Source organism: Oncorhynchus kisutch, linkage group LG11, assembly GCF_002021735.2.
Source record: "Oncorhynchus kisutch isolate 150728-3 linkage group LG11, Okis_V2, whole genome shotgun sequence".
Lineage (NCBI taxonomy): Eukaryota > Metazoa > Chordata > Actinopteri > Salmoniformes > Salmonidae > Oncorhynchus > Oncorhynchus kisutch.
Window position 1 is genome coordinate 11,146,141 of NC_034184.2, and position 27,907 is coordinate 11,174,047.

The 27,907-nt window shown below is 43.5% G+C and overlaps 2 protein-coding genes across 4 annotated transcripts in view; one reads left to right on the forward strand and one right to left on the reverse strand.

Moving 5' to 3' along the window:
- Positions 1-1,799, forward strand: part of LOC109900037 (cytohesin-3) — a 49,256-nt gene extending 47,457 nt beyond the window's left edge. Inside the window, exon 13 of one of the 2 annotated variants that reach the window (XM_020495755.2) lies at positions 22-1,799. In XM_020495755.2, coding sequence (XP_020351344.1) covers positions 22-94 — 73 coding nt within the window. In that variant the 3' untranslated portion in view covers positions 95-1,799. The remainder of the gene's footprint in view (positions 1-21) is intronic. The other variant, XM_031835265.1, reaches the window with a different exon arrangement.
- On the reverse strand, positions 1,549-27,901 carry LOC109900036 (ubiquitin carboxyl-terminal hydrolase 42). 2 transcript variants are annotated; one of them, XM_031835264.1, is made up of 19 exons: positions 27,816-27,901; positions 19,180-19,426; positions 14,159-14,368; positions 11,539-11,649; positions 11,158-11,257; positions 10,682-10,749; positions 9,009-9,079; positions 8,823-8,905; positions 8,469-8,580; positions 8,212-8,352; positions 6,407-6,507; positions 6,073-6,238; positions 5,406-5,972; positions 5,224-5,306; positions 4,184-5,133; positions 3,511-4,147; positions 3,049-3,407; positions 2,845-2,954; positions 1,549-2,685 (listed from the first exon to the last, which is right to left on the reverse strand). In XM_031835264.1, exons 2-18 carry the CDS (start codon positions 19,415-19,417, stop codon positions 2,878-2,880), a joined length of 4,074 nt encoding a protein of 1,357 aa, XP_031691124.1. In that variant the 5' UTR covers positions 19,418-19,426; positions 27,816-27,901; the 3' UTR covers positions 1,549-2,685; positions 2,845-2,877. The 2 variants fall into 2 exon arrangements, with proteins under 2 accessions (XP_031691124.1, XP_020351343.2); XM_020495754.2 differs by having other exon boundaries at positions 3,511-5,133.
- Between the last annotated feature and the right edge of the window lie 6 nt (positions 27,902-27,907).

Consider the following 27,907-nt stretch of genomic DNA (forward strand, 5'->3'; position numbering starts at 1 on the left):
ACCAATCTCTTCTTTCTGCAGAGCAAGCATCAGCAGGGATCCTTTCTATGACATGCTGGCAACCAGGAAGCGGAGAATAGCCAATAAGAAGTGAGGAGGAGCGCCTGGCCACACCCTCCCCATCATCAGTGACACCAGCATAGACCCCCGGTCTGTCCAGGAGACCAGGGTGTCTCTTTCACTCAGCCCAGGATACATGGCTGCGCGGCCACAGCAGAGACCAGGGTAAGGGGATCCAGATGTCGTGGGGAATTGACTTTGGATGCTACACCTCTCCACTTCATCAGCATGGATAAAGGACAAGATGGGGAAGGGCACTTGATATTTTGGTCATCAGTTTATTTTCAGATGTTGTATGTGTGAATACAATTCACACAACTGTAAATTCTATGAAGTGTGAATGTACAGTATTGAGGACACAATGAGAAACTGTATGGTCTGTGCTTACCCAATGTCCCCACACAGACTGAGCTTTCGTCAGCCATATAAGCATGCTCAAAGAAACATGGATATTGTTGCCCTCTAGTGGGTGAGTTGAGTATGATTTCAATGTCAGAAGACCCTAAATTTATGAATCAGCTGGTCTGATTTTCCACCCCTGAAACGATTGACACTAATACAATAGGGATGGGTTTTTATTTTTTTCAATTTCTGTTTAACAATGAGATGCCCATGCCAGAGAAATATCTCTATGGTGAAGGAGATATGACTTGGAGAAGGATGCCATTTTGTCTTAGAGCTATAATACATTGTCATGTTTGTGGGACAGTTATATAAAGCTAGTTTATGTATTGATTCAAAGTCCACCGCTATAAATCTTTTTTTTTTTTTTTCTCTAATTACAAAAATGTTTTTCATCTATACATGTTTATAATTTGTGTTTCTGTAGCATGTAAAAGTTATGGCTAGCCTATACCCGCTTAAAGTTGAGCATTAAGAGTACATACTGCAGTGGAAGAAACCCTGATCTCCAATTCCTCAGAGCAAATGGAGGGGAAAAATAGTCTTCATATTTCTAAGGTAAACAGATAATGACGTAACAGCCAAGCCAGCTGGGTTTCACATGGGAAGGTGACAAGGTGAAACAACTCCTCACTAGGGGCTCTGACTCTAATTCAGCTTTAAAGGCAACGTTCCTGCGTTAGCGGTGACTGCATGTACGGTGAACACGTATATCGTGCAATCTGTAACACTTCAGTGATCCAGACTGAAGAGCGCCTCAAGGTTTGGATCTACAACGCCCCAGGGTGAGACTGACAGATCAGTGAACTTTCTACAGGTCCAAGTTGTGTAAAAGTTCACATGATTCTCAGCACTGCAGGAGCCTTTGAACTGTTGAGGATTTTGAATAAAATAGAATGTTCAGATATTCTCCTGTGTCACTGACATGTGACTATGAACTGAGTACCCAGGTCCTGGTTTGAACTCCCTCACTGTCATTGTGTAACCTGAAAACAATATGAAAAATGACCGTACGACTGTTAGCCTTGAATCCAGAGTGTTTCAGTCTTATCTGACGATCTTAAAAGCAATCAATTAAACAATCGCTCATATGCAAAATCTTTTACCAAAATTGAGAGAACGGACTTCATCCGTCCAATACAAAGGCAGACACTATTCCCATCGGTGTGTACATACATGCCCAGTTAATCAACAGCTTTCACTCCAACAAACAATGTGTGTAAACAAAGTAAGATGAGTTACTTTGACATTAGCAAATGTATTTATGCCTTTTTATATACCTTGTACAATGTATACATTTGACATGCTATTGTAGAACTAAAAACGTGTTAACATGACCATTTGTCTTTTTAGGTAGAAAAAAAAACAAGCAAACTATTTCACTGACTTGTGTCAATTTAGAACAAGGTCTAAATTACATTGTGGTAATTCTCTAAAACAAAACTATTCCTGATACAGGACTTATGTATAAACTGATAGTACAGTTCAACATTTAATTCACAGTATTTCTTATGGACGCTAGAAAACATTTAAAAAAAGCAGAAACACAGGTCCAAAGCCATAAGAGATAACATGATTATTGTTCAGCTTTTTTTTTTATGCTTGAATAACAAGTTAAAAGAATTGGACATCTCAGTGAGAGCAAGATGCAGAGGGAGGGAGACGATCTTAGGCTTTCGAAAGTAACAAAGAGCTTTCCTGAAGTCTCTCCAGGGTAGTGGAGTTGTGTTAAGTACACACGTAGTCACACCAGGCCTTCTCCTTCAGACACTACTCACTCAATAACGTTTCCCTCCATCAGAGAGAGCTTTTATACCTCCACCTATACAGATATGTGGATAATGGTGACAAACTTGCAGCCAACTGATGTCATACCAAACAGGTCATCTCCTAGGCAAGAAAACTATTCGTCTTCCTCTTTTTGGATTATTTAACCAGTTGATCAGTTCTCCGAGGAGGAATACGTCTCGTTTGAACAAAGTCCTGAGTCTTCCACTGTGCAGCTTATTCTTTTGTTAATTATTTATCATAAATGTACATTGAGTGAAGTTGAAAAAAATCTATTTAAAAAAAGAATCTAGTAGAATGTTAATTTCTCATGTGGTAAAAATAGTATATTCCCAATAATACAGCACCACGTTCAAATATTCGGGATGACATTCCTGTTGCTGTTGAATTTCACTTTTATATAAAGGTTGATATTTAAAGTAAAGTATTCCAAGTCTGCAATGAGAGGGAAAGATGTCAGGTTTGCAGACAGTCCCATCAGTCTTTACACAATCAAGATGAGTTGAAACCGGCTCCTGGTTTTCCACTCATAACCATGCACAGTCGAGCATAGAGATTCTGAGAGTAAGACAGAGGCAAAGGAAAGATACTTACATTGTTCTGTGTCTCTGGTCAAACAGAGAAAATCTACTGTCTAAGGTCATTGTACAGTCCATTGGTAGAACATTCGTGGGAGATTCCATTGGGTTGACCTAAGCCATTACCTACAACAAAACATTATGGTCAAAATGATAGATTAACACAGTGACAAACTTAGAAACAACCACCTATAGAAACCACATCTGCTTGTTTTATTACCTGTGTGTTCGTTGAAGTGGCAGTGCGATGCGTTTTGAGGAGCTGCTGTTGGTGATCCATCGCGAGAGGAGAAGGAGCGGTCGTTGTCATCGGCGCGATGGCGTATCTTAGGGTAGCTTTTGTCATAGCCATCGTCCTGGTAACGTCGCTTCTTGCTCGCCCTCTCATCGTCGCTGCTGCTTGCCCTGCGACCCTCCCGGGGGGCATTGGGGTCACGGTGCCCCTCGGGACTCTGGGTAGAGTGGATCTCACCCCCTGACTTCTCATCCTCCGTGTCAGTGTCGTACCTTCTACTTTTGTTGTGTTTGGAGGAACTGCTGCCGTTGGCTGCCCTGTCAGAAGAATTCACGTCAAAGGTCCTGGAAGAAAGTACACCCAGGTCAGAGCTAATATAGATCAGTTGTTAATTTATCTGACAGTGTCTCATTGTGGAGGCTTAAGAAAGAAGAAAGACTGCCTTACCTATTCTCTCGGTGCCTCTCTCTGTCCTTGGACTTCTTCTTCTTGCTCTTCTTGGGTTTCTTGGCCCGATGCTCCTCAGAGCTGTCATTTCTCTCCTCTCTGTGAGGCTCGGGTCGTTTCACCAGGGCTGGTATGGCTGGGGAAAGGGCTGGGAGGGACTGACTGGGCTTGGTGCTGGAGCTCAGTGGGGTGGGCAGAGGGGTCTCCTGTGAAGGGTAGTAACACCTCTCTTTACCTTCATCCCTCCACCTTGAGCGTCCATGAGGCTCCTCTCTGTGTGGGAGGCTGTGGTGGCTGTGCTTCCTCCTGTCCCTATTCCTGTCCTTACTCGTTCTGTGGTGGTAATGGTGGTGACAGCGGTCCCTGTCCCTCTCTCTGGGGTGATAGCGTCGCTGTGAGAGGAATGCCTCAGACTCCCAGTTCCGGTGTCTGTCCCGGCTGAGCGAGCGGTCCCGGTACGACCGGTGGTGGTCTCTGTCTCGGTGGTCTCGCCGGTGCCGGTAGTGGTCTGAGTCATGGTCCCGGTTGCGTTCACGGCTCCTGTCCCGGTGGTACCTATCCCCTTCTCCGTCTTTATCCCGGTCAGAAGAGTACAGCCGGTCTCGATCCCTATCGCAGTCCGAAGAATGTAGTCGGCCTTTCTCCTTATCCCGATCGGAAGAGTTCAACCCGCCTTTCTCCTTATCCCGATCGGAAGAGTTCAACCCGCCTTTCTCCTTATCCCGATCGGAAGAGTTCAACCCGCCTTTCTCCTTATCCCGATCGGAAGAGTTCAACCCGCCTTTCTCCTTATCCCGATCGGAAGAGTTCAACCCGCCTTTCTCCTTATCCCGATCGGAAGAGTTCAACCCGCCTTTCTCCTTATCCCGATCGGAAGAGTTCAACGCGCCTTTCTCCTTATCCCGATCGGAAGAGTTCAACGCGCCTTTCTCCTCCCGATCGGAAGAGTTCAACCCGCCTTTCTCCTTATCCCGATCGGAAGAGTTCAACCCGCCTTTCTCCTTATCCCGATCGGAAGAGTTCAACCCGCCTTTCTCCTTATCCCGATCGGAAGAGTTCAACCCGCCTTTCTCCTTATCCCGATCGGAAGAGTTCAACCCGCCTTTCTCCTTATCCCGATCGGAAGAGTTCAACCCGCCTTTCTCCTTATCCCGATCGGAAGAGTTCAACCCGCCTTTCTCCTCCCGATCGGAAGAGTACATCTGGTCTCTTCCATCTCTGGAGCTGGGCTTTCCATCCAGCCCTACAGCTGGGCTGTTCTGGGCCTCCCTGACGTCCTCCCCAGATCCCCTGTGTGGGGCTCCGAGATCTTTCGTGGCTCCCAGGCCTGGTCCGGAGAGGACTGGGGCGACTGGGGTACTGAGGGAGCGGGAGGTGGGCTGGAGGAATAAGACCCCAGGGTTGGAGATGGATTCCCTCAAGGCGTCGGTAAGTAGTTTAGCTCCAACATCAGCCAATGAGGATGGAGGTTTAGCAGCGGTTGATGGTGCGTGGTGAGGGAGGGGGCCAGAGTGAGTTTTAGCCCTTTTCTCTGGGGTGAGGGAGAGGCGGCTGTCGATGTCGGCACTGTGCAGGCCTTGAGAGGTGCTGGCCTGGCTGGGGTTGGTGCAATACACCTCTTTGCTGTAGAAAAATACAACATTTTCATGAATTACTGGATCTTCAAATCATCAAGCAACGTGGATCAAAAGAAGAGAATTTGATCACGCTCACCTTGGGCCACTGTGGTGAGCTTCCGCCCCATTAGACATGCTGGAACCCAAACCGGGCGACATCGCATGACCGTTACCGTGGATCTACACAACAAAAGACACACATAATGAGTACACAGGTGTTGATGTGATTTGTGGAGTTCAGTAAAGTATTTGAAATGTGTGTCGACTGACTATAGGTACCTTCTCAGGGTGTTTGATGTTGTGGTGTCCGTTCTGACTGAGTTTGGAGAAGCTGTTGGTCCCGTTACGGTGCATGGTAGCCTGGCCATTACCGATGCCGTTGGTCTTGAGGGTCAGCACTCTGGGGACGGGGCCGTAGACGGTCTCTCCCTTCCTCCCGTTAACGTGAGGCTTAGCCGTGCCGTTCCCCAGACCACTGCCTCCCTCCTGGTCCGACTCCTCAGACGACTCCTGGCCGTACGGCACCAGGAACGACGCCCCGTGACCGTTTCTGTTAATGCGAGGATCCCGGGGCGTAGACATGTCTGATGTAGACTGTGACGAAGAGGACGGCTGGGCATAAGTGGATGATGAGGGGCGGATCTGTTTGCCCTGACCGATGAAGAAGGAGAGCTTCTGGCGCTTGGCAGGGTCAGGGATGCCTGTGGGACGGTTGAGAGGATGGGAGGGAGAGGTGGCGAGCGGGCTGTAGCTAGTCTTGCCCATGCTGTTGTCACTGCTGGTGCTGGGCTTAGAGCCAGAGGGGTAGTCCCTTAGCGAGCCGTTCCCATTGACGTGAAAGATGTTCTGGGAGGGGAGGGGGGGAGACATTTGTTACAGGCTTTGTTACTAAACATCTTGCCTCTGAACAGATGATTGTGTAAAAGCTGGTGGGTTTAGGCTGTACCTTGGCCATGTGTGGGGGCAGCTGTGGCCCTATGAAGCCAGTGCTGGTGTGTCGTGGCCCAATGTTGACCCGGGGTGAGAGGATGGGGCGGGGGGACAACTGGCCGAGGGGCCCCGGGGTCCGGCACGTGTGATTGTAGTCCCCTCCATTCTTCAGATCAGGTGACCTGGTGGCCAGAACAGGCAGCACCCATCACAGATCAAAAAGCTCAACCACAAAGGGAAAACAACCTGCACAGAACTGTTGCGTGGTCCAACACAATGCTTTAACATGCCAATATTTTACACCATTCAAACAAGGCTCCCCTTGGTTGACATGAATGGGAGCTACTCACCTGATGTAGAAGAGGACGTAAGCCTGCTGGTTGAGGACTGACCTGATGTCACTGACCAACACAGAGGAGTCATTCAACTGGTACCACTGGCCATTGCTAGCCTGAAAGAGAGAGATTTATAAAACATGCATCACACTGACATACGCAAGTATGAACATAATCCTTTATAAAAGACTAATCAAACATCTGGCTTACATAGAAAGGGTGAGAGGATTATTCACATGGGGGTTTGGGTTGTCGTCGTTAAGCTCTCTCTTTCATTGATTGTTCGAGAACCGTCCTACTAGTGACTTCTGTCAATATTGGAGCTTACCTTGAAGTAGCAGTAGTAATATATATTAAGTTAGATGTTAGGGCTTACCCCAACATGGTGTATTTGGTGTACTGGTGTACTAAAATACAGTGCATTCGGGAAAGTATTCAAACAGATTCCCTTTTTCCACTTTGTTACGTTACAGCCTTATTCTATTTTCAGGCCTCTCCAGAGATGTTCGATCCGGGTTCTGGCTGTGGGCCACTCAAGGACATTCCGAGACTTGTCCTGAAGTCATTCCTGCATCGTCTTGTCTGTGTGCTTAGGGTCGTTGTCTTGTTGGAAGGTGAACCATCGCCCCAGTCTGAGGTCCTGAGCGCTCTATAGCTGGTTTTCATCAAGGATCGTTCTGTACTTTGCTCTGTTCATCTTTCCCTTGATCCTGACTAGTCTCCCAGTCCCTGCTGCTGAAAAACATCCCCACAGCATGATGCTGCCACCACCATGCTTCAGGTTTCCTCCAGATGTGACGCTTGGCATTCAGGCCAAAGAGTTCAATCTTGGTTTCATCAGACCAGAGAATCTTGTTTATCATTGTCTGAGTCTTAGGTGCTATTTGGCAAACTCCAAGCAGGCTGTCATGTGCCCTTTAATGAGGAGTGGCTTCCATCTGGCCACTCTACCATAAAGGCCTGATTGGTGGAGTGCTGCAGAGATGGTTGTCCATCGGGAAGGTTCCCCCATCTTCACAGAGGAACTCTGGAGCTCTGTCGGGTCACCTCCCCTGACCAAGTCCCTTCTCCCCCGATTGCGCAGTTTGGCCGGGCGGCCAGCTCTAGAAAGAGTCTTGGTGGTTACAAACTTTTTCCATCTAAGAATGATGAGGCCACTGTGTTCTTGGGGACCTTCAATGCTGCAGAAATGTTTTGGTAACCTTTCCCAGATCTGTGCCTCAACACAATCCTGTCTCAGATCTAGACGGACAAATCCTTCGACCTCATGCCTTGGTTTTTGCTCTGACGTGCACTGTCAACTGTGGGACCTTATATAGACAGGTGTGTGCCTTTCCAAATCATGTCCAATCAATTGAACTTACCCCAGGTGGGCTCCAATGAAGTTGTAGAAACATCAAGGATGATGGGGCTCCCGAATGGTGCAGTGGTCTAAAGGCTAGAAGTGTAACTACACTGGTTGAAATCCAGGTTGTATCACAACCAGCCGTGATTGGGAGTCCTATAAGGCAACGCACAATTGGCCCAGCGTCTTTGGCCGTTGTAGGCCGTTATTTTAAATACGAATGTGTTGTTCTTAATGACTTGCCTAATGATCAATGGAAACAGGATGCACCAGAGCTCAACTTCGAGTCTCATAGCAAAGGGTCTGAATAATTATGTAGATAAAAGGTGTTACAAATAAACAGATTTTTCACTTTGTCATTATTGTATGTAGATGGAGTAAAAATCTATTTTGGAAAAGGGCTGTAAAGTAATTAAATGTGGAAAAAGTCCAGGGGTCTGAATACTTTCTGAATGCACTGTATATTAGTGCTTACTTTGACGTAGCAGTAGTAGTGTCCAGCGTGGCAGCTGAAGCCAGAGTGCACCAGGACAGCATAGAGCACGTAGACCTGGGGCTCGCCGTGGGACTGAGACATGAAGGGACGCAGGTCTAGGCACTCAGCATACCTTACATCCTAAAGGAGAGAAACAGGCAATGGCAGTGGAAATCTAGATAAATCTAGATCTGTTTAAAAAAAACTGATTTCCATGTACATTTCGCTGTCACTGACCATGTCTCCTGATGTCTTACCTTAGCAATCTTGCCCCCGTTGTAGTTGGCGAATCGCTTCAGTGAGATGGTGAGCACATTAGCGCTGCGGTGGATGGTGAATCTCTTAGAGGCTGGAACCATCTTCTTACACCTGCACAGACAGATCAGTTAGAAATACCAAAAACAAAACATGCAGAATTGGGTCGCAATAACACTGGTTTAGGCAGCTCTATACTGAGATGAACAACAATAACACTGGTTTAGGCAGCATTTTGCTGAGATGAACAATAATAACACTGGTTTAGGCAGCTCTATACTGAGATGAACAACAATAACACTGGTTTAGGCAGCGTTTTGCTGAGAAGAACAATAAATGAATCCAGATCTACTCACTTAGCGCATCTGTAGGCATTCTCTCCATCTAGCTGCTCAGGCTTAACAAACTGTTCCAGAGCCTTTGTGATACTGGGAGCAGTCTGAAAAGTAACACGGGTGACAGTTGTCAATGATGCATTCTTAGCAAGACAATGGTTTGACAGGTTCCCCCTTTGTGCAGCATGAAAGGCAGTTCACCGTTACCTTTATTTCCAAAGCAACATCCAAATAAGGGTCAAACGTGTCAGAGACCGCTTTGCAGTTGAAACATTTTACTGTAAAAAGAAACATAATTAGATCATCTTACCTATTAACAAATGAGTCATCTAATGTTCTAATGGTGTACAAGACACAGCGAGAAAGTATAGAGATCAATCAAACTTATTCAGCAGTTGTCACAGTGCTTTAAAGATACAGTTGAAGTTTACATACACTTAGGTTGGAGTCATTAAAACTTGTTTTTCAACCACTCCACAAATTTCTTGATAACAACCTATAGTTTGGCAAGTTGGTTAGGACATCTACTTTGTGCATGACACAAGTAAATTTTCCAACAATTGTTTACAGACCGATTATTTAACTTATAATTCACTGTATCACAATTCTAGTGGGTCAGAAGTTTACATACACTAAGTTGACTGTGCCTTTAAACAGCTTGGAAAATTCCAGAAAATTATGTCATGGATATAGAGGCAATTGGAGGTGTACCTGTGGATGTATTTCAAGGCCTACCTTCAAACGCAGCACCTTTTTGCTTGACATCATGGGAAAATCAAAAGAAATCAGCAAAGACCTCAGAAAAAAAATGGTAGACCTCCACAAGTCTGGTTCATCCTTGGGAGCAATTTCCAAACGCCTGAAGGTACCACGTTCATCTGTACAAACAATAGTACGCAAGTATAAACACCATGGGACCACGCAGCCGTCATACCGCTCAGGAAGGAGACGTGTTCGGTCTCCTAGAGATGAACGTACTCTGGTGCGAAAAGTGCAAATCAATCCCAGAACAACAGCAAAGGACCTTGTGAAGATTCTGGAGGGAACGGGTACAAAAGTATCTATATCCACAGTAAAACAAGGGAAAAGGGGGACACTTGCAAGCTGAAGAACACCATCCCAACCGTGAAGCACGGGGGTGGCAGTATCATGTGGGGGTGCTTTGCTGCAGGAGGGACTGGTGCACTTCACAAAATAAATGGCATCATGAGGAAGGAAAATGATGTGAATATATTGAAGCAACATCTCAAGACATCAGTCAGGAAGTTAAAGCTTGGTCGCAAATGGGTCTTACAAATGGAAAATGACCCCAAGCATACTTTTAAAGTAGTGGAAAAATGGCTTAAGGACAACAAAGTCAAGGTATTGGAGTGGCCATCACAAAGCCCTGACCTCAATCCTATAGAAGATATGTGGGCAGAACTGCGTGTGTGAGCAAGGAGGCCTTACAAACCTGACTCAGTTACACCAGCTCTGTAAGGAGGAATGAGTCAATTCACCCAACTTATTGTGGGAAGCTTGTGGAAGGCTACCCAAAACATTTGACCCAAGTTCAACAATTTAAAGGCAATGCTATCAAATACTAATTGAGTATGTAAACTTCTGACCCACTGGGAATGTGATTAAATAAATAAAAGCTCAAATCACTACTATTATTCTGACATTTCACATTCTTAAAATAAAGTGGTGATCCTAAGACAGGGAATCTTTTACAAGGATTAAATGTCAGGAATTGTGAAAATTTGAGTTTAAATGTATTTGGCTAAGGTGTATGTAAACCTCTGACTTCAACTGAACCTAGTCTAATACCCCAAAGGACAAGCAACTCTCATATCGGCTTCAGTAAGTGAGACATTTAAAGATTACACTAATAAGCCTACCTCTGGACCGTAGATACCCTCCAAAGACTTGATGGATGAAACTGGTTGCTTGCGTTTGCCTGTCCAATCTGTTGTAAAAGTAAACATCAAATCGTTAAAGATGCTTATCAGTGACTCCCAATAGCCTTAAGGGAAATTGCCTTTATGCGTATACACAGGATCATATAACTCAAGATAGCCTTAATTTAATTTGTCATTGGGACAGCCCTTTGAGGAGCAACAGACAGCTGAGGAAATAGAGCAACGGTAATTAATGAGAGTAGAGGCAACCTGTTGGGGGGCAGAATAGCCTTCCACTACACGGGAGGGGGATCCTAAAGTCAGTTAAGGGCCCCTGGTGTATAGGAGATGGTCACTAAAACATGATATATTAATCATGTCTCGCTCTGTGCTATATGTGAATGTGGGTCAGATGAGATGCAAGTCCAGAACAGTGCTTCCTAGTGGCTGAACACCGATTTCAGTGTAACACCTACTTGTTTAGAGGCAGGCAGGACTTTTGCATAGCGTCCACTGTGTACCGCAGGAACTCATGGGCGTCCTCTTGGCTGCCAAAGCGGAAATGCTTTGCAATCCCTGCACAGGTGTTATACAGAGGTGGGGAGGAAGACTCAATAAATAGACTTTAACCCAGCATCAACTCTTTTTTTTGGAGGGAAAACTATTTTGCTGACTAAGTTTCCCAGAATTCTGCACCTGTGATGCAGTCCCAACTCTCCTTCCATTTTTGAAGGGAAAAACTATTTTCCGGACATGTTATTTAGTTGTAATGGCTTTCAACACGCCTGAACAAAGACTTTCCTATCAACTTTGTGCTAAAGGGTTTCCCCCTCTGATTCCAAGTAAACACTACTTACGTTTGAGCTCGTTGAGGACTCCGATGGGCTTGATGACATTCCCAGAGTTGGCGAAGACCTGGGTGATGTGATTCTGCATTGTGCACATCATACAGAACCCAGGCTCATGACCTGAACATCAACACAGATGACGGTCAATCAAGTAATAGGTATTAAAAAAGGTACAATGCATTTAAAGGTCTCAATATTAAATCATTTATCATTTCTGGGTAACAATTAAGTACCTTAATGTGATTTTTTTTTTACCAGTTTAATTGAAAACAATCAAAATAGCTTGACAAAAATCTAGTTCTCAAGCAAGAATTTTGCTAGGATTGTCTGGGAATGATCTGAGTGGGGAGGGAAAAACTAGCTATTACTGGCAAAGAGTTTTGGAACTCTTTCTTATTGGTCTATTAACTAATTTACCACCTGGTGTTGTCACCAGGCAGGCCATAACTCCATCCCACAAACAGGCTGAAATTTCAGGCAGTCTTTTCAAACAGCTCTTACACTTAAAAGGGCAATATCATAATTTTCACAGTATTATTCCAACTTTTAGGGTGGAAATGTATATAAAACACATGAAAATCTAGTTGACTGCACTTGGCCTTTAAAGGGATACTTTGGGATTTTGGCAATGAAGCCCTTTTATCTATTTCCCCGGAGTCAGATGAACGGCATGAAGGAAGTTAGAAGTAGTTTTGTGAGCCGATGCTAACTATCATTAGCGCAATTAAAGTTTATACCATAGAGTCTTGGTGCAGGTACAGCCAACTAGCGAAAAAATAATGTAAAATATATCGTCAAAATAATATCCCGATATGTAATAAATAAAAACATTTTTTTACCCCATCACAAATTGCCAAAACCCCAAGTATCCCTTTAAGCAAACAACCAACATACAGTGCCCAGAAAGTATTCACACCCCTTGACTTATTCCACATTATGATACAGCCCGAATTCAAAATGGATTCATTTGATTTCTCTCACTTATCTACACACAATACCCCATAATAAAAAGTTAACATGGTTTTTGAATTTGTAGCAAATGTATTGAAAATGAAATAGAAAAAAATTGAATTTACATAAATCTTCGCACCCGAGTCAATACTTTGGAGAAGCACCTTTGGCGGCGATTACAGCTTTGAGTCATCTTGAATATGTCGATCAACTTTTGGGATTTTCTCGCAAATGTTCTCAAGCTATGTTAAGTTAGATGGGGAACGGCAACCCTCAAGTCTTTCCACAGATTTTCAATAGGATTCAAGTCTAGGCTTTGGCTGGGCCAATCAATGATTTTCAAACTCTTGTTCTGAAACCATTCCAGCATTGCTTTGGCTGTCTGCTTGTGGTTATTGTCCTGTTGGAATGTAAATCTTCGCCCCCAGTCTGAGGTCGTTTGCACTCTGAAGCAGGTTCTCAGTAAAGGATTTGCCTGTATTTGGCGCCATTCATTGTTCCCGCTATCCTTACCAGTTTCTGAATAGCATCACCATAGCATGATGCTGCCACCACCATGCTTCACAGTAGGGATGGTGTTAGACGGGTGATGAGCTGTGCCTGGTTTTCTCCAGACATAGCGCTTTGTATTCAGGCCAAATAGTTCAATTTTTGTCTCATCAGACCACAGAATCTTTTGCCTTATGATCTCGGTTTCACACTACAGGTGTGTTGTCATGTAGAGACTGTTGTCCTTCTGGCAGGTTCTCCCATCTCAGCCAAGGAACTGCGTAGTTCTGTCAGAGTGGTCATTGGGTTCTTGGTCACCTCCCTGACCAAGGTCCATCTTGCCCGGTTGCTCAGTTCGGCCGGAAAGCCAGCTCTAGGCAGAGTCTGTATAGTTCCAAACATTCAACACTCAAATTGTTTTATACCCTTCCCCAGATATATAGTACCTGTCAAAAGTTTGGACACACCTGCTCATTCAAGGGTTTTTCTTTCTTTACAGTATAGAATAATAGTGAAGACCTCAACTATGAAATAACACATATGGAATCATGTCGTAACCAAAAAAGTATTAAACAAATAAAATAAAATATTATACATTTGAGATTATTCAAATAGCCACCCTTTGCCTTAATGACAGCTTTGCATTCTCTCAACCAGCTTCACGAGGTAGTCACCTGGAATGCATTTCAATTAACAGGTGTGCCTTGTTAAAAGTTCATTTGTGGAATTTCTTTCCTTCTTAATACATTTGAGTCAGTTGTGGTGTGACAAGGTAGGGTTAGTATACAGAAGAAAGCCCTATTTGGTAAAAGCCCAAGCCCATATTATGGCAAGAACAGCTCAAATAAGCAAAGAAAATGACAGTCCATCATTACATTACTTTAAGGTCAGTCAATCTGGAAAATTTCAAGAACTTTGAAAGTTACTTCAAATGCAGTCGCAAAAGCCATCAAGCGCAGACAGTTCCTTGGACTTAATGGTATAGTTTATGCTCTGACATGCATGTTAACTGTGGTACCTTATGTATGAATCCATTTCGAATTCAGGCTGTAAGACAACGTGGAATAAATCAAGTGGTATGAATACTTTCTGAAGTCTCAGTTTGTGGAATATAACTTATTTTCTTTCTCTTTCTAACCTTCTCCTGCTATGAAAATGTAACAGAGCCCTGGTTCTATTACCCACATACATGTTTTAGAGTGCTCCCGGGACAGCATGTAGTTAGTGAGGGGAGCGGTATAGGTGAGACACTGCAGAGCCGAGTTGAGGAAGCAGGTGTTTCCCAGGTTCTGGAGACCTGATCCGATGCGGTGGACCTGGTTCCACTTCAGGCTGAGCCGCTCGGCTGGGAACAGCACCTTCTGGGGCAGGGCGATGCCGTCGCCACTGGTCAGCACCACTGCAAAGGGGAAGGGGAAAGAAATTGTCAAATACATGACAAAAGGAGTGTTGCCTGGTAGATAACCCAGTGGGAATAAATCTCTGAAGGTCATCTAAGGAAAAGTTTGTTTTTGACTGCGTCCAACTTCAATGCAAGATGAAATTGACCATTTTTGAGAGTCTGAAAAGACTTCAATTCAAAGCTAGGGCATATTTGATGGGGGGGGGGGGGGGGGGGGGGGCAGGAAAATCCTGTGTTTCTTGTTTACTGACATAACATGTGGTGCCACAGGATCTATGGTTCAGGGTACATCAGGCTATTGATTTAAACCCCCCCAGAGAACAATATGTTTACATAACTGGGCCAGTATAAAAGACAGCAACATAAAACACCTATGAGAACCGGTTCAGGCAGTCACTTATGAGAAGAGATGTGGGAAACTACAGCTACTCAACTCAGCATTCTCTGTGTGGAGAGGCTTGAAATACAGTGCATTTAGAAAGTATTCAGATCCCTTGACTTTTTCCAATTTGTTACGTTACAGCCTTATTCTAAAATGGATACAATTATTTTCCTCCTCATCAATCCACACACAACTCCATAATGACAAAGCAAAAATAGGTTTAGATTTTTTGGCAAATTTATATTTTTTAAAATCTAACTCGTGACATTTACATTAGTATTCAGACCCTTTACTCAGTACTTTTGAAGCACTTTTGGCAGCGATTACAGCCTCGAGTCTTCTTGGATATTATGCTACAAGCTTGGCACACCTGTATTCGGAGAGTTGCTCCCATTCTTCTCTGCAGATCCTCTCAAGCTCTGTCAGGTTGGATGGGGAGCGTCGCTGCACAGCTATTTTCAGGTCGCACCAGAGCTGTTCGATCCGGTTCAAGCCCGGCAGAGACTTGTCCTGAAGCCACTACTACGTTGTCTTGGTTGTGTGTTTAAGGCCGTTGTCCTGTTAGAAGGTGAACCGTTGGCCCAGTCTGAGGTCCTGAGCAGGTTTTCATCAAGGATCTCCCTGTACTTTGTGCCATTCATCTTTGCCTCGATCCTGACTAGTCTCCCATTCCCTGCTGCTGAAAAACACCCCCACAACACGATGCTGCCACCCACATGCTTCACCGTAGGGATGGTGGCAGGTTTCCTACAGACGTAACGCTTGGCATTCAGGCTAAATAGTTAAATCCTGGTTTCATCAGAACAGAGAATCTTGATTCTCATGGTCAGAGTCCTTTAGGTACCCTTTGGCAAACTCCAAGCAGGCTGTCATGTGCCTTTTACTGAGGAGTGGTTCCGCCTGGCCAAGCTACCATAAAGGCCTGATTGGTGGAGTGCTGCAGAGATGGTTGTCCTTCTGGAAGGTTCTCCCACAGAGGTACTCTAGAGCTCTGTCAGAGTGACCATCGGGTTCTTGGTCACCTCCCTGACCCTAACCCATCTGGTTCCAAACTTGGTGGTTCCATTCAAGAATGATGGAGGCCACTGTTCTTGGGGACCGTCAATGCTGCAGAATGTTTTGGTACCCTTCCCCAGATCTGTGCCTCGATACAATCCTGTCCCGGAGCTCTATGGACAATTCTTGTCAACTGTGGGACGGGACCTTGTATAGACATGTGTGTGAGCCTTTCCAAATCATGCCAATCAAGTTGTAGAAACATCAAGGATGACCAATGTAAACAGGATGCACCTGAGCTCAATTTCCAGTCTCATAGCAAAGGGTCTGAATACTAATGTAAATAAGGTATCAGTTTAATATTTTTAATAAATGTGCAAAAAAAATCTACAAACCTGTTTTAGCTTTGTAATTATGGGGTATTGTGTGTATATATATTGATGAGGGGAAAAAATGTATAATCCATTTGAGAATAAGTCTGTAACGTAACAAAATGTGGAAAAATATATGAAGATGGCGCCGGAGGGGATGGCTGCAGTCTTATCGGCTCTTAACCAACCACGCTATTTTTTTATATTTTTTTTTCACGTTGTTTGTCTTGTTTTGTACATAATGTTGCTGGTACCGTCTCTTATGACCGAAAAGAGCTTCTTGACATCAGAACTGCGATTTCTCACCTCAGATTAGACAGTTTTTCTTCAATGAGTCAGACGGGAGGGAGATAATACAGACACCTGACCAAGCCCAGATCCCCATCATTAGCTGGAGAAGGAAACTGAGATTTCGCAGAAAAAAATCAGGGTGCCTTGTGAGGATCAGTTGACGAGTGGCTAATCTGCCTTTGCCTTCCGTCCTGCTAGCTAACGTTCAATCGCTGGAAAATGGGACGAACTGAAAGCACGTACATCCTACCAACGAGACATTACAAACTATAATATCTTATGTTTCACTGAGTCGTGGCTGAACGACGACATTAAGAACATACAGCTGGTGGGTTATACAATATCTATCGTCAGGATAGAACAGCAGCCTCTGGTAAGACACAGGGCGGGGGCCTATGCATATATGTTAACAGCTGGTGCACGATATCTAAGGAAGTCTGGAGGTTTTGCTTGCCTGAGGTAGAGTATCTCATGATAAGCTGTAGATCACACTATCTACCTAGAGAGTTTTCATCTGCGGACTCTCCTTCACCGCAGCCAACGTGAGTAAAACATAACGTGTTTACCTGCCGGCCCAGACGGCATCCCTAGCCGCGTCCTCAGAGCATGTGCAGACCAGCTGGCTGGTGTGTTTACGGACATATTCAATCAATCCCTATCGCAGTCTGCTGTTCCCACATGCTTCAAGAGGGCCGACATTGTTCCTGTTCCCAAGAAAGCTAAGGTAACTGAGCTAAATGACTATCACACACCCATGGCACTCACTTCCATCATCATGAAGTGCTTTGAGAGTCTAGTCAAGGATCATATCACCTCCACCCTACCCGACACCCACTCCAAATTGCTTACCGCCCCAATAGGTCCACAGACAATGCAATTGCAATCACACTGCACACTACCCTAACCCATCTGAAGAGGAATACCTATGTAAGAATGCTGTTCATCGACTACAGCTCAGGATTTAACACCATAGTACCCTCCAAACTCGTCATTAAGCTCGAGACCATAGGTCTCGACCCCGCCCTGTGCAACTGAGTCCTGGACTTTCTGACGAGCCGCCCCCAGGTGGTGAGAGTAGGAAACAACATCTCCACCCTGCTGATCCTCAACACTGGGGTCCCACAAGGGTGCTTTCTCAGCCCTCTCCTGTACTCCCTGTTCACGCACGACTGCGTGGCCATGCACGCCTCCAACTCAATCATCAAGTTTGCAGACGACAATACAGTGGTAGGCTTGATTACCAACAACGACGAGACGGCCTACAGGGAGGAGGTGAGGGCCCTCGGAGTGTGGTGTCAGGAAAATAACCTCTCACTCAACGTCAACAAAACAAAGGAGATTATCGTGGACTTCAGGAAACAGCAGAGGGAGCAGCCCCCTAGCCACATCGACGGGACAGTAGTGGAGAAGGTGGAAAGTTAAGTTCTTCGGCATACACATCACGGATGAACTGAAATGGTCCACCCACACAGACAGCGTGGTGAAGAAGAAGCAACAGCGCCTCTTCAACCTCAGGAGGCTGAAGAAATTTGCCTTGTCACCAAAAACACTCAAACTTTTACAGATGCACAATCGAGAGCATCCTGTCGGGCTGTATCACCGCCTGGTACGGCAACTGCTCCGCCCACAACTGCAAGGCTCGTGAGGTCTGCACAACGCATCACCGGGGGCAAACTACCTGCCCTCCAGGACACCTACACCACCTGATATCATAGGAAGGCCAAAAAGATAATCAAGGACAACAACCACGCGAGCCACTGCCTGTTCATCCCACTATCATCCAGAAGGCGAGGTCAGTACAGGTGCATCAAAGCTGGGACCGAGAGACTGAAAAACAGCTTCTATCTCAAGGCCATCAGACTGTTAAACAGCCATCACTAACATTGAGTGGCTGCTGCCAACATACTGACTCAAATCTCTAGCCAATTTAATAATTGGATGTAATAAATGTATCACTAGTCACTTTAAACAATGCCACTTTAAATAATGTTTACATACCCTATATTACTCATCTAATATGTATATACTGTACTCTATACCATCTACTGCATCTTGCCTATGCCGTTCGGCCATCGCTCATCCATATACTTATGTACATATTCTTATTCATTCCTTTACACTTGCGTGTATAAGTTAGTTGTTGTGAAATTGTTAGATTACTTGTTAGATATTACTGCATGGTCAGAACTAGAAGCACAAGCATTTCGCTACACTCGCATTACCATGTGTATGTGACCAATAACATTTGGTTTATTTGAATTTGTATTTTTTGTAGCTGTCAACATACCACCACAGACCGATGCTGGCACTAAAACCGCACTCAATGAGCTGTATACTGCCATAAGCAAACAGGAAAACGCTCATTCAGAGGCAGCGCTCCTAGTGGCCGTGGACTTTAATGCAGGCTAACTTAAATCCTTTTTACCTATTTTCTATCAGCATGTTAAATTTGCAACCAGAGGGGGACAAAATCCAGACCACCTTTACTCAATACACAGAGACTTGTGCAAATCTGACCATAATTCTATCCTCCTGATTCTTGTTTACAAGCAAACATTAAAGCAGAAAGCACCAGTGACTCGGTCTATAAAAAGTGGTCAGATGAAGCCGATGCTAAACTATAGGACTGTTTTGCTAGCACAGAATGGAATATGTCCCGGGATTCATTTTATACACTTGTGAGTCCTGCAACCAAAGATACCTTGTCTGTACATACTATATCTGTTATGAGTTAAAATATTTGAGTTGAGCACACCAACCCTCCTCACCTTGCTCCTTGGGCCTGTCTGCACTGCTGCTGTTGACTGTGGCTCCAGGGGTGGGACCCATGCAGCCCCCTGTCTTCACCCTGGGGGTGTCGGAGGACGAGGGGCCCCCCGCCCCCCAGCTGGAGCAGCCACTGTCCATCCCGTTCCCGTCACCGCCGGGAAAGTTCAGCGATCCTGAGCGCTTGCACCCGACTGACTCTAGGTCAGATTTCTCTGAAGATCTGTCAACTATGGTCATTGTTCATTGCTGTTGGACAAAAAAAACACATAGAGAGGGTGATGTTAGACAATGTTTCTTTAGATACTAACCTAGGCCTAGTTGGGAGTACTGAACCGTGTCAAAAATCATCCTGGAGGTAGAACACATGAAGTAACACCTAGGAATATAAAAGTAAACATCTTGAACAAGACTAGCTCTGTAGCTCTAGAAGAGGATGAAAGAGCTTTACAGAAACTGTAACCGCCCATAAACCACCCAAAAGCATCCTACTTTCCATTTCAAAATCACATTATTTCCTGGAACTCTAATGGGTCAGTGCTACTGGAGGTCGACCGATTATGATTTTTCAACGCCGATACCGATTATTGGAGGACCAAAAAAGCCGATACCGATTGTTTATTTGTAATAATGACAATTACAACAATACTGAATGAATACTTATTTTAACTTAATATAATACATCAATAAAATCAATTTAGCCTCAAGTAAATAATGAAACATAATTTGGTTTAAATAATGCAAAAACAAAGTGTTGGAGAAGAAAGTAGAAGTGCAATATGTGCTAATGTAAGAAAGCTAACGTTTCAGTTCCTTGCTCAGAACATGAGAACATATGAAAGCTGGTGGTTCCTTTTAACACGAGTCTTCAATATTCCCAGGTAAGAAGTTTTAGGTTGTAGTTATTATAGGAATTATGGGACTATTTCTCTCTATACCATTTGTATTTCATTAACCTTTGACTATTGGATGTTCTTATAGGCACTTTAGTATTGCCAGTGTAACAGTATAGCTTCCGTCCCTCTCCTCGCTCCTCCCTGGGCTCGAACCAGCAACACAACGACAACAGCCACCATCGAAGCAGCGTTACCCATGCAGAGCAAGGGGAACAACTACTAGAAGGCTTAGAGCGAGTGACGTTTGAAACACTATTAGCGCGCGCTAACTAGCTAGCTATTTCACTTTGGTTACACCAGCCTCATCTCGGGAGTTGATAGGCTTGAAGTCATAAACAGCGCAATGCTTGACGCACAACAAAGAGCTGCTGGCAAAACGCACGAAAGTGCTGTTTGAATGAATGTTTACACGCCTGCTTCTGCCTACCACCGCTCAGTCAGATACTTAGATACTCAGTCAGATTATATGCAACGCAGGACACGCTAGATAATATCTAGTAATATCATCAATCATGTGTAGTTAACTAGTGATTATGATTGATTGTTTTTTATAAGATAAGTTTAATGCTAGCTAGCAACTTACCTTGGCTTACTGCATTCGAGTAACAGGCAGTCTCCTTGCGGAGTGCAACCAGAGAGAGGCAGGTCGTTATTGCGTTGGACTAGTTAACTGTAAGGTTGCAAGATTGGATCCCCCGAGCTGACAAGGTGAAACTCTGTCATTCTGCCCCTGAACAAGGCAGTTAACCCACTAGGCCATCATTGAAAATAAGAATGTGTTCTTAACTGACTTGCCTATTTTATTTATTTATTTATTATTATATATTTATTTTTTAAATCGGCGCCCAAAAATACCAATTTCCGATTGTTATGAATACTGTATACTCTGTATACTTCTGGCCCTTCTTTGGACACTGTTTTAACAACCCTCCAGGCAAGCTTCAATGCCATACAACTCTCCTTCCGTGGCCTCCAATTGCTCTTAAATACAAGTAAAACTAAGTGCATGCTCTTCAACCGATCGCTGCCTGCACCTGCACACCATCACTACTCTGGATGGCTCGGACTTAGAATATGTGGACAACTACAAATACCTAGGTGTCTGGTTAGACTGTAAACTCTCCTTCCAGACCCACATCAAACATCTCCAATCCAAAGTTAAATCTAGAATTGGCTTCCTATTTCGCAACAAAGCATCCTTCACTCATGCTGCCAAACATACCCTTGTAAAACTGACCATCCTACCAATTCTCGACTTCGGCGATGACATTTACAAAATAGCCTCCAATACCCTACTCAACAAATTGGATGCAGTCTATCACAGTGCCATCCGTTTTGTCACCAAAGCCCCATATACTACCCACCATTGCGACCTGTACACTTTCGTTGGCTGGCCCTCGCTTCATACTCGTCGCCAAACCCACTGGCTACATGTCATCTACAAGACCCTGCTAGGTAAAGTCCCCCCTTATCTCAGCTCGCTGGTCACCATAGCATCACCCACCTGTAGCACGCGCTCCAGCAGGTATATCTCTCTGGTCACCCCCAAAACCAATTCTTTCTTTGGCTGTCTGGTGGTGTAAATGGGTCATATAAAAGTCATGCAGACAACCCCATGGATATAAAAGCAAAAGTATTTCTCAGAGTGAGAAAACGAGTTCTGCAGACAGTGTAGAAGCCCCAAAGGCATGCTCTGCTTAGGTTTTGCATTGAATTTACATGCAACATAGAGACAAAGCTTTGAAGTTTGGTTTAGTGATACGTTTAGTGACTGCAAGTTATAGAAGAACATTACAACAAAGTGAACAGCAATCCTAAATGGATCCTATGCCCCAGTGGAGATCTGAAAGAATTTGACAAGAAATGTATGATTTTTGCCTTAGTCAAGACTAAAATCCAGGAATTCAGCAACAAACAAAAAAAACATGATTTAGGAAATAAGTTCATGTGTTCGCAAAAATAAAAAGACATACAGTAGATGAGCAAAAGTATGTGGACACATGCTCGTCGAACATCTCATTCCAAAATCATGGGCTGTAAATACAGCCTATACTCTTCTGGGAAGGCAATGGAACATTGCAGCGGGGACTTTATTCCATTTAGCCACAAGAGCATTAGTGAGGTGAGGTACTGATGTTGGGCAATTAGGCCTGGCTAGCAGTCGGCGTTCTAATTCATCCCAAAGGTATTTGGTGGGATTGAGGTCAGGGCTCTGTGCAGGACAGTCAAGTTCTTCGACACTGATCTCGACAAACCAGTTCTGTATGGACCTTACTTTGTGCACAGGGGCATTGTCATGCATAAACAGGAAAGAGCATTCCCTAAACAGTGGCCACAAAGTTGGAAGCACAGATTCATCTAGAATGTCATTTTATGCTATAGCTTTAAGATTTCCCTTCACTGGAACTAAGGGGCCTAGCCCAAACCATGAAAAACAGCCCCAGACCATTATTTCTCCTCCAAAAAACTTCACAGTTGGTAATATGCATTCGGGCATCAGCCAAACCCTGATTAATCCGTCAACCCCAGATTAATCCGTCAGACTGCCAGATGGTGTAGTGATTCATCACTCCAGAGAATGCGTTTCCACTGCTCCAGAGTCCAATGGCGGCGAGCTTTACACCACTCCAGCCGACGTTTGGCATTGAACATGGTGATCTTAGGCTTGGGTGCGGCTGCTCGGTCATGGAAACCCATTTCATGAAGAGTTCTTGTGCTGACGTTGCTTCCAGAGGCAGTTTGGAATTCGGTAGTGAGTGTTGCAACTGAGGACAGATGATTTTTAAGCAATAACAGCACTTACAGTTGACCAGGGCAGCTCTAGCAGGGCAGGAATGTGACAAACTGACTTGTTGGAAAGGTGGCATCCTATGATGGTACCACATTGAAAGTCACTGAGTAAGGCCATTCTACTGCCAATGTTTGTCTATGGAAATTGCATAGCTGTGTGCTCGATGTTATACACCTGTCAGCAACAGATGAGGCTGAAATAGCCGAATAGCCGTTTCTGAGACACACACACACACACAACTTTACTAAAACGCCGCCAAATTAGATCACATTATCACTACAGGTCAGTAGTCTAAACAATTTTTTATATATATTTTTTTAACCCCTTTCCCCCCCAATTTGGTGGTATCCAATTGTTAGTAGTTAGTGTCTTGTCTCATCGCTACAACTCCCGCACAGACTCGGGAGAGGCGAAGGTCGAGATCTATTGCGTCCTCCGAAACACAACCCAACCAAGATGCACTGCTTCTTAACACAACACACATCCAACCCGGAAGCCAGCCGCACCAATGTTTCGGAGGAAACACCGTCAGGGTGCACTGCGCCCGGCCCGCCACAGGAGTCGCTAGTGCATGATGAGACAAGGATATCCCTGCCGGCCAAACCCTCCCTAACCCGGACGACGCTTGGCCAGTTGTGCGCCGCTCGAGCCCAGAGTCTCTGGTGGCACAGCTAGCACTGTATACTGAACAAAAATATAAATGCAACAAGTGTTAGTCCCATTTTTCCTGATCTGAAATAACATCTCAAAAAACATCTTTCTAAAATGTTGTGCACAAATGTTTATATCCCTGTTGGTGAGCATTTCTCCTTTGCCAAGATATCCGTACCACCTGACAGGTGTGGCATATCAAGAAGCTGATTAAACAGCATGATCATTACACAGGTACACCTTGTGCTGGGGACAATAAAAGGACACTCTAAAATGTGCAGTTTTGTCACACAATGCCACAGATGTCTCAAGTTTTGAGGGCGTGTGCAATTGGCAGGTATGTCCACCAGAGCTGAATGTAAATGTTTCTACCATAAACTACCTCTAACCTCGTTTTAGAGAATTTGGCAGTACGTCCAACCGGACTCACAACCGCAGACCACGTGTACCCACGCCAACCCAGGATCTCCACATCCAGCTTCTTCACCTGCGGAATTATCTGAAACCAGCCACCCGGACAGCTGATGAAACTGTGGGTTTGGACAACCCAAGAATTTCTGCAGTTCAGCATCGTAACTGACTTCTGTGGGCAAATGCTCACCTTCGATGGCCACTGGCACGGTGGAGAAGTGTGCTCTTCACGGAAGAATCACAATTTCAACTGTACCGGGCAGATGGCAGAAAGTGTGTATGGCATTGTGTGGGCAAGCGGTTTGCTTATGTCAATGTTGTGAACAGAGTGCCCCATGGTGGCGGTAGGGTTATGGTATGGGCAGGCATACGCTACGGGCAATGAACACAATTTCATTTTAGATCAATTACATTTTAATACACAGAGATACCGGAAGCTGAAAATGTCCCAGTTCTTCCATGGCCTGCATAGCCACCAGACGTCATCCATTGAGCATGTTTGGGGTGCTCTGGATCGACGTGTACAACAGCGTGTTCCAGTTTCCTCCAATTCCCGCAACTTCACACAATCATTGGAGGAGTGGGACAACATTCCACAGGTCACAATCAACATCCTGATCAACTGTATGCGAAGGAGATGTCACACTGCATGACGTAAATTGTGGTAACACCAGATATTGACTGGTTTTCTGATCCACGCCCCTACGTTTTTTTTAAGGTATCTGTGACCAACCGATGCATATCTGTATTCACAGTCATGAGAAATTCATAGATTATGGTCTAATGAATTTATTTCAATTGACTGTTTTCCTTATATAAACTTAGTCAAATCTTTGAAATTGTTGCATGTAGTGTTTAGTTTTGTTCAGTGTAGTTATCTACTACTGCAGTCACATGGACAACATTTTATTTTTATATAACATTTCAAATTACAATACAAACATACGACATCTCTACATGTATATTTTTTTCTGAATAAACAAAAATCACAAGGATTGACTTTCAAAAGTTGAAGTTCCTAAAAAAAAAAAGGATAACAAAACCAGGGGTTACAGTTGTATATATGATAGAGCTGTAAAACGTTTTTTTTTTTGTTATTGACTAATTCTAGGGATTTTATTAGATATTGGATTTAGAGACAGATTTCAAATATTAGTTTGTGTATATAAAATTTACCGAAGAAATTAACTACTAATTCAATGGTTTTGTTTTCATTTGAATAATAACATATTACATCTTTCATTGTAAATACATGGGTCTTATTGATGAAATTAAAAATGTAAATACTTAACTCGCTCCAAAATTACTTCACAGAGTCAAAATGTGTATTATAGTTTCTCCTTCTTTATCAAATAAAAGACATATGTCCTCTAAAACAATTAATTTAGACAGGTTATTGCAAGGATATAGTTTGTGCAAGATTTTAAAGTGAATTTCTTTTACTTTATGTGATATACAAAATTTGTGAGGAAGCAACCAAGCTTTCTTCCATTCAATTTCAGTACTATGTTCGTTCCAGAAGAATATCCCTCTAGGAGAGATCTTGTTCTTGGAGTGAAAAAGTTCTTTATGAATGTATTACATTTCTTATCCAGCAGGGGGAAACCTAACATAAATTGTGCATCTATCATGACATGTTCACCAAAACACAAATGAGATTGCATTAATTGAATCAGTCCTGCAGGTATTGCTTTGCCTATAGAATACAATTATTTATAATGTATTGGGAAGTTATGTTTCTAAGAACTTTCTATAAGAGAGTATATTTTCTTCTTTATCAAATAAATCAAGCACAAATGTAATATTTATTTCGACCCACTTAGGAAAGAACAAAGACTTGTTTTTAACAACAATATCTTAGTTGTTCTACAGAAGTACCTGGTGTGGGGAGGACATGACAGTTTCCAGGCTAAAAGGGCATGTTCATGAAATTTGGACAGTTTGATGGGTAATTCTGCTGGAGAATAATTGCACTTCCACAAAAATTGAAGACCCCACAATAAAATATGACAGGGAATGAAGTACCATATAGATTCCGAGCTAATCGCACGTCTTTTTATCAAGTTCACTTTAAAAGGTATTGTTGATATCAAAGAAATCTAGTACTTCAAGCCCACCATCAGCTCTTTGGTTTGATATTACAGACTTCTTACATGCGTGTTGTTTATTTTTCCATATAAAGTCTAGGAAACTTTTGTTGATATCCTTGCTGGTTTGATCAGTTACAAATAGGGATAGAGCAGGGTATGGACAACATTGTAGCTAGCAGTAATGACACGTGACATACAGGAACAAACACTAAAGTGAAACCAGAGACGGATGAGGAAGCGAGACATCTCACTCGCTCATTTTTTCTGGTTCATAATAGTCATATAACTAAGCAGACCAAAACTGAGAATTATTTCAATGGTAAAGGACCTGAGTAAGACATCTTAATTTATGCACCATCTTTGGTGAAAGATTTCCAGGGAAAGAAACCATCTTTCTCCGAAATCAGAATAGGGAAGCTTTGATCTTAAAGGGGCAATCAGCATTCGAAACAATAACAAAACCCCCAACCCTGTTTCGGTAAAAAGCTGAGGGATGGGGCTGGAGAAATGTATGGACAGCGCTATGAATGCAAGACCAGACCATCCATGATATCACAATTATAGTTTCAACAATTGAGGCTATATAGTGTTTGTTTACAAACATTGGAGTAAAACATGCTTATAGTTTGGGCTCTGATGGAGTATGACAGTTGAACTAAGCTCATGAGGCATTTTAGTTTTTTGAAAAAAATACAAATGAAATGGGCATGGTCTAATTGACTCAACAACCAAACACATGTTTTGCTTTCTTTAATGAAACAGAAAATAATCTGTTGTTTATCAAATGTAACTAATCCTGCTTTCTAATATACTGTACCGCTCTGCTGTCTGTGCAAGAAGCTGACTTAGTAGCTATGTGCTAAAAAATGCTAGCTAACTAACGTTAGTTGAAAGCGTTCTAACGTTAGTACAGTACCTAGCAGGGACGCTATTTCCCCATTTTTACCTAGCAGAGACGCAAATTCCCAAATTGCGGTAGCAAACTAGCTAATGATTACAAATCAAAAACAAAATTAGCTACATGGATTTTAAGTTCTCAATAAATCAAAGTAGTATTCCTATGACTTTCAAGCGACAATCGTTTCAAACAAATAATGTTAACCATTAAGATTGACTTTTTACACGCACGTTTACGACAACTGTTCCTCCCAAGTCCCACCTCTGCCTGGCAGTCTGGCTGGCTGAGGCTTTAGCGAACGCGATAGGCCTCTAACACGTAATTCAAAAGATCAGAAAATATCATTTCAAACTTTCTTACCCTGTTTTTGAAATAAATGTTAGTAAAGTAAATAATGTCGTATTTCTTATGAACACGTTCAGAATGTCTTATTCTGAGGTGTGCATGTATGGTAACCACAAACGCCATGGTAACGGCAAAACGTAGCTAACAATACTGCCCAAATGGGCTATGAGCATTGTCATTGTGCAACAATAACGAACTACGTGGTTAGCAATCATTGGTACAATGCAAGGTAGCTGGCCTTTTTGGTGGTAAAACAATACATGTGGTGTTTATGTATGGTTCCTTGATAAACCTGAGACTTTAACGCCGAACCATTTTAGCATTCACAGGTTTATCTATGGGAAAGATGGCTAGCTAGCTGCTAGGCTAACTACGTTCTAAAGAGGGGCTCAAGATTTAAAATTCACCGGTGGTTGAGCGCTCGCCTCCGACATGACACTCAATGAGCCGCCCGGTATAGGCTAACTACAGAAAAACCCAATGGGTTAAATCAGTTGGACTTCTCCAACTAGACTAATACAATGCTCAGTATTTAATACAACATAAATGCTCTTACCTGTATTTTTTTATAAATATATTATTATACGTGCATGTCCATGTATTATTTCCAGCTGTAGTCAGTCCGTGAACGATGACGTACCTAATTTC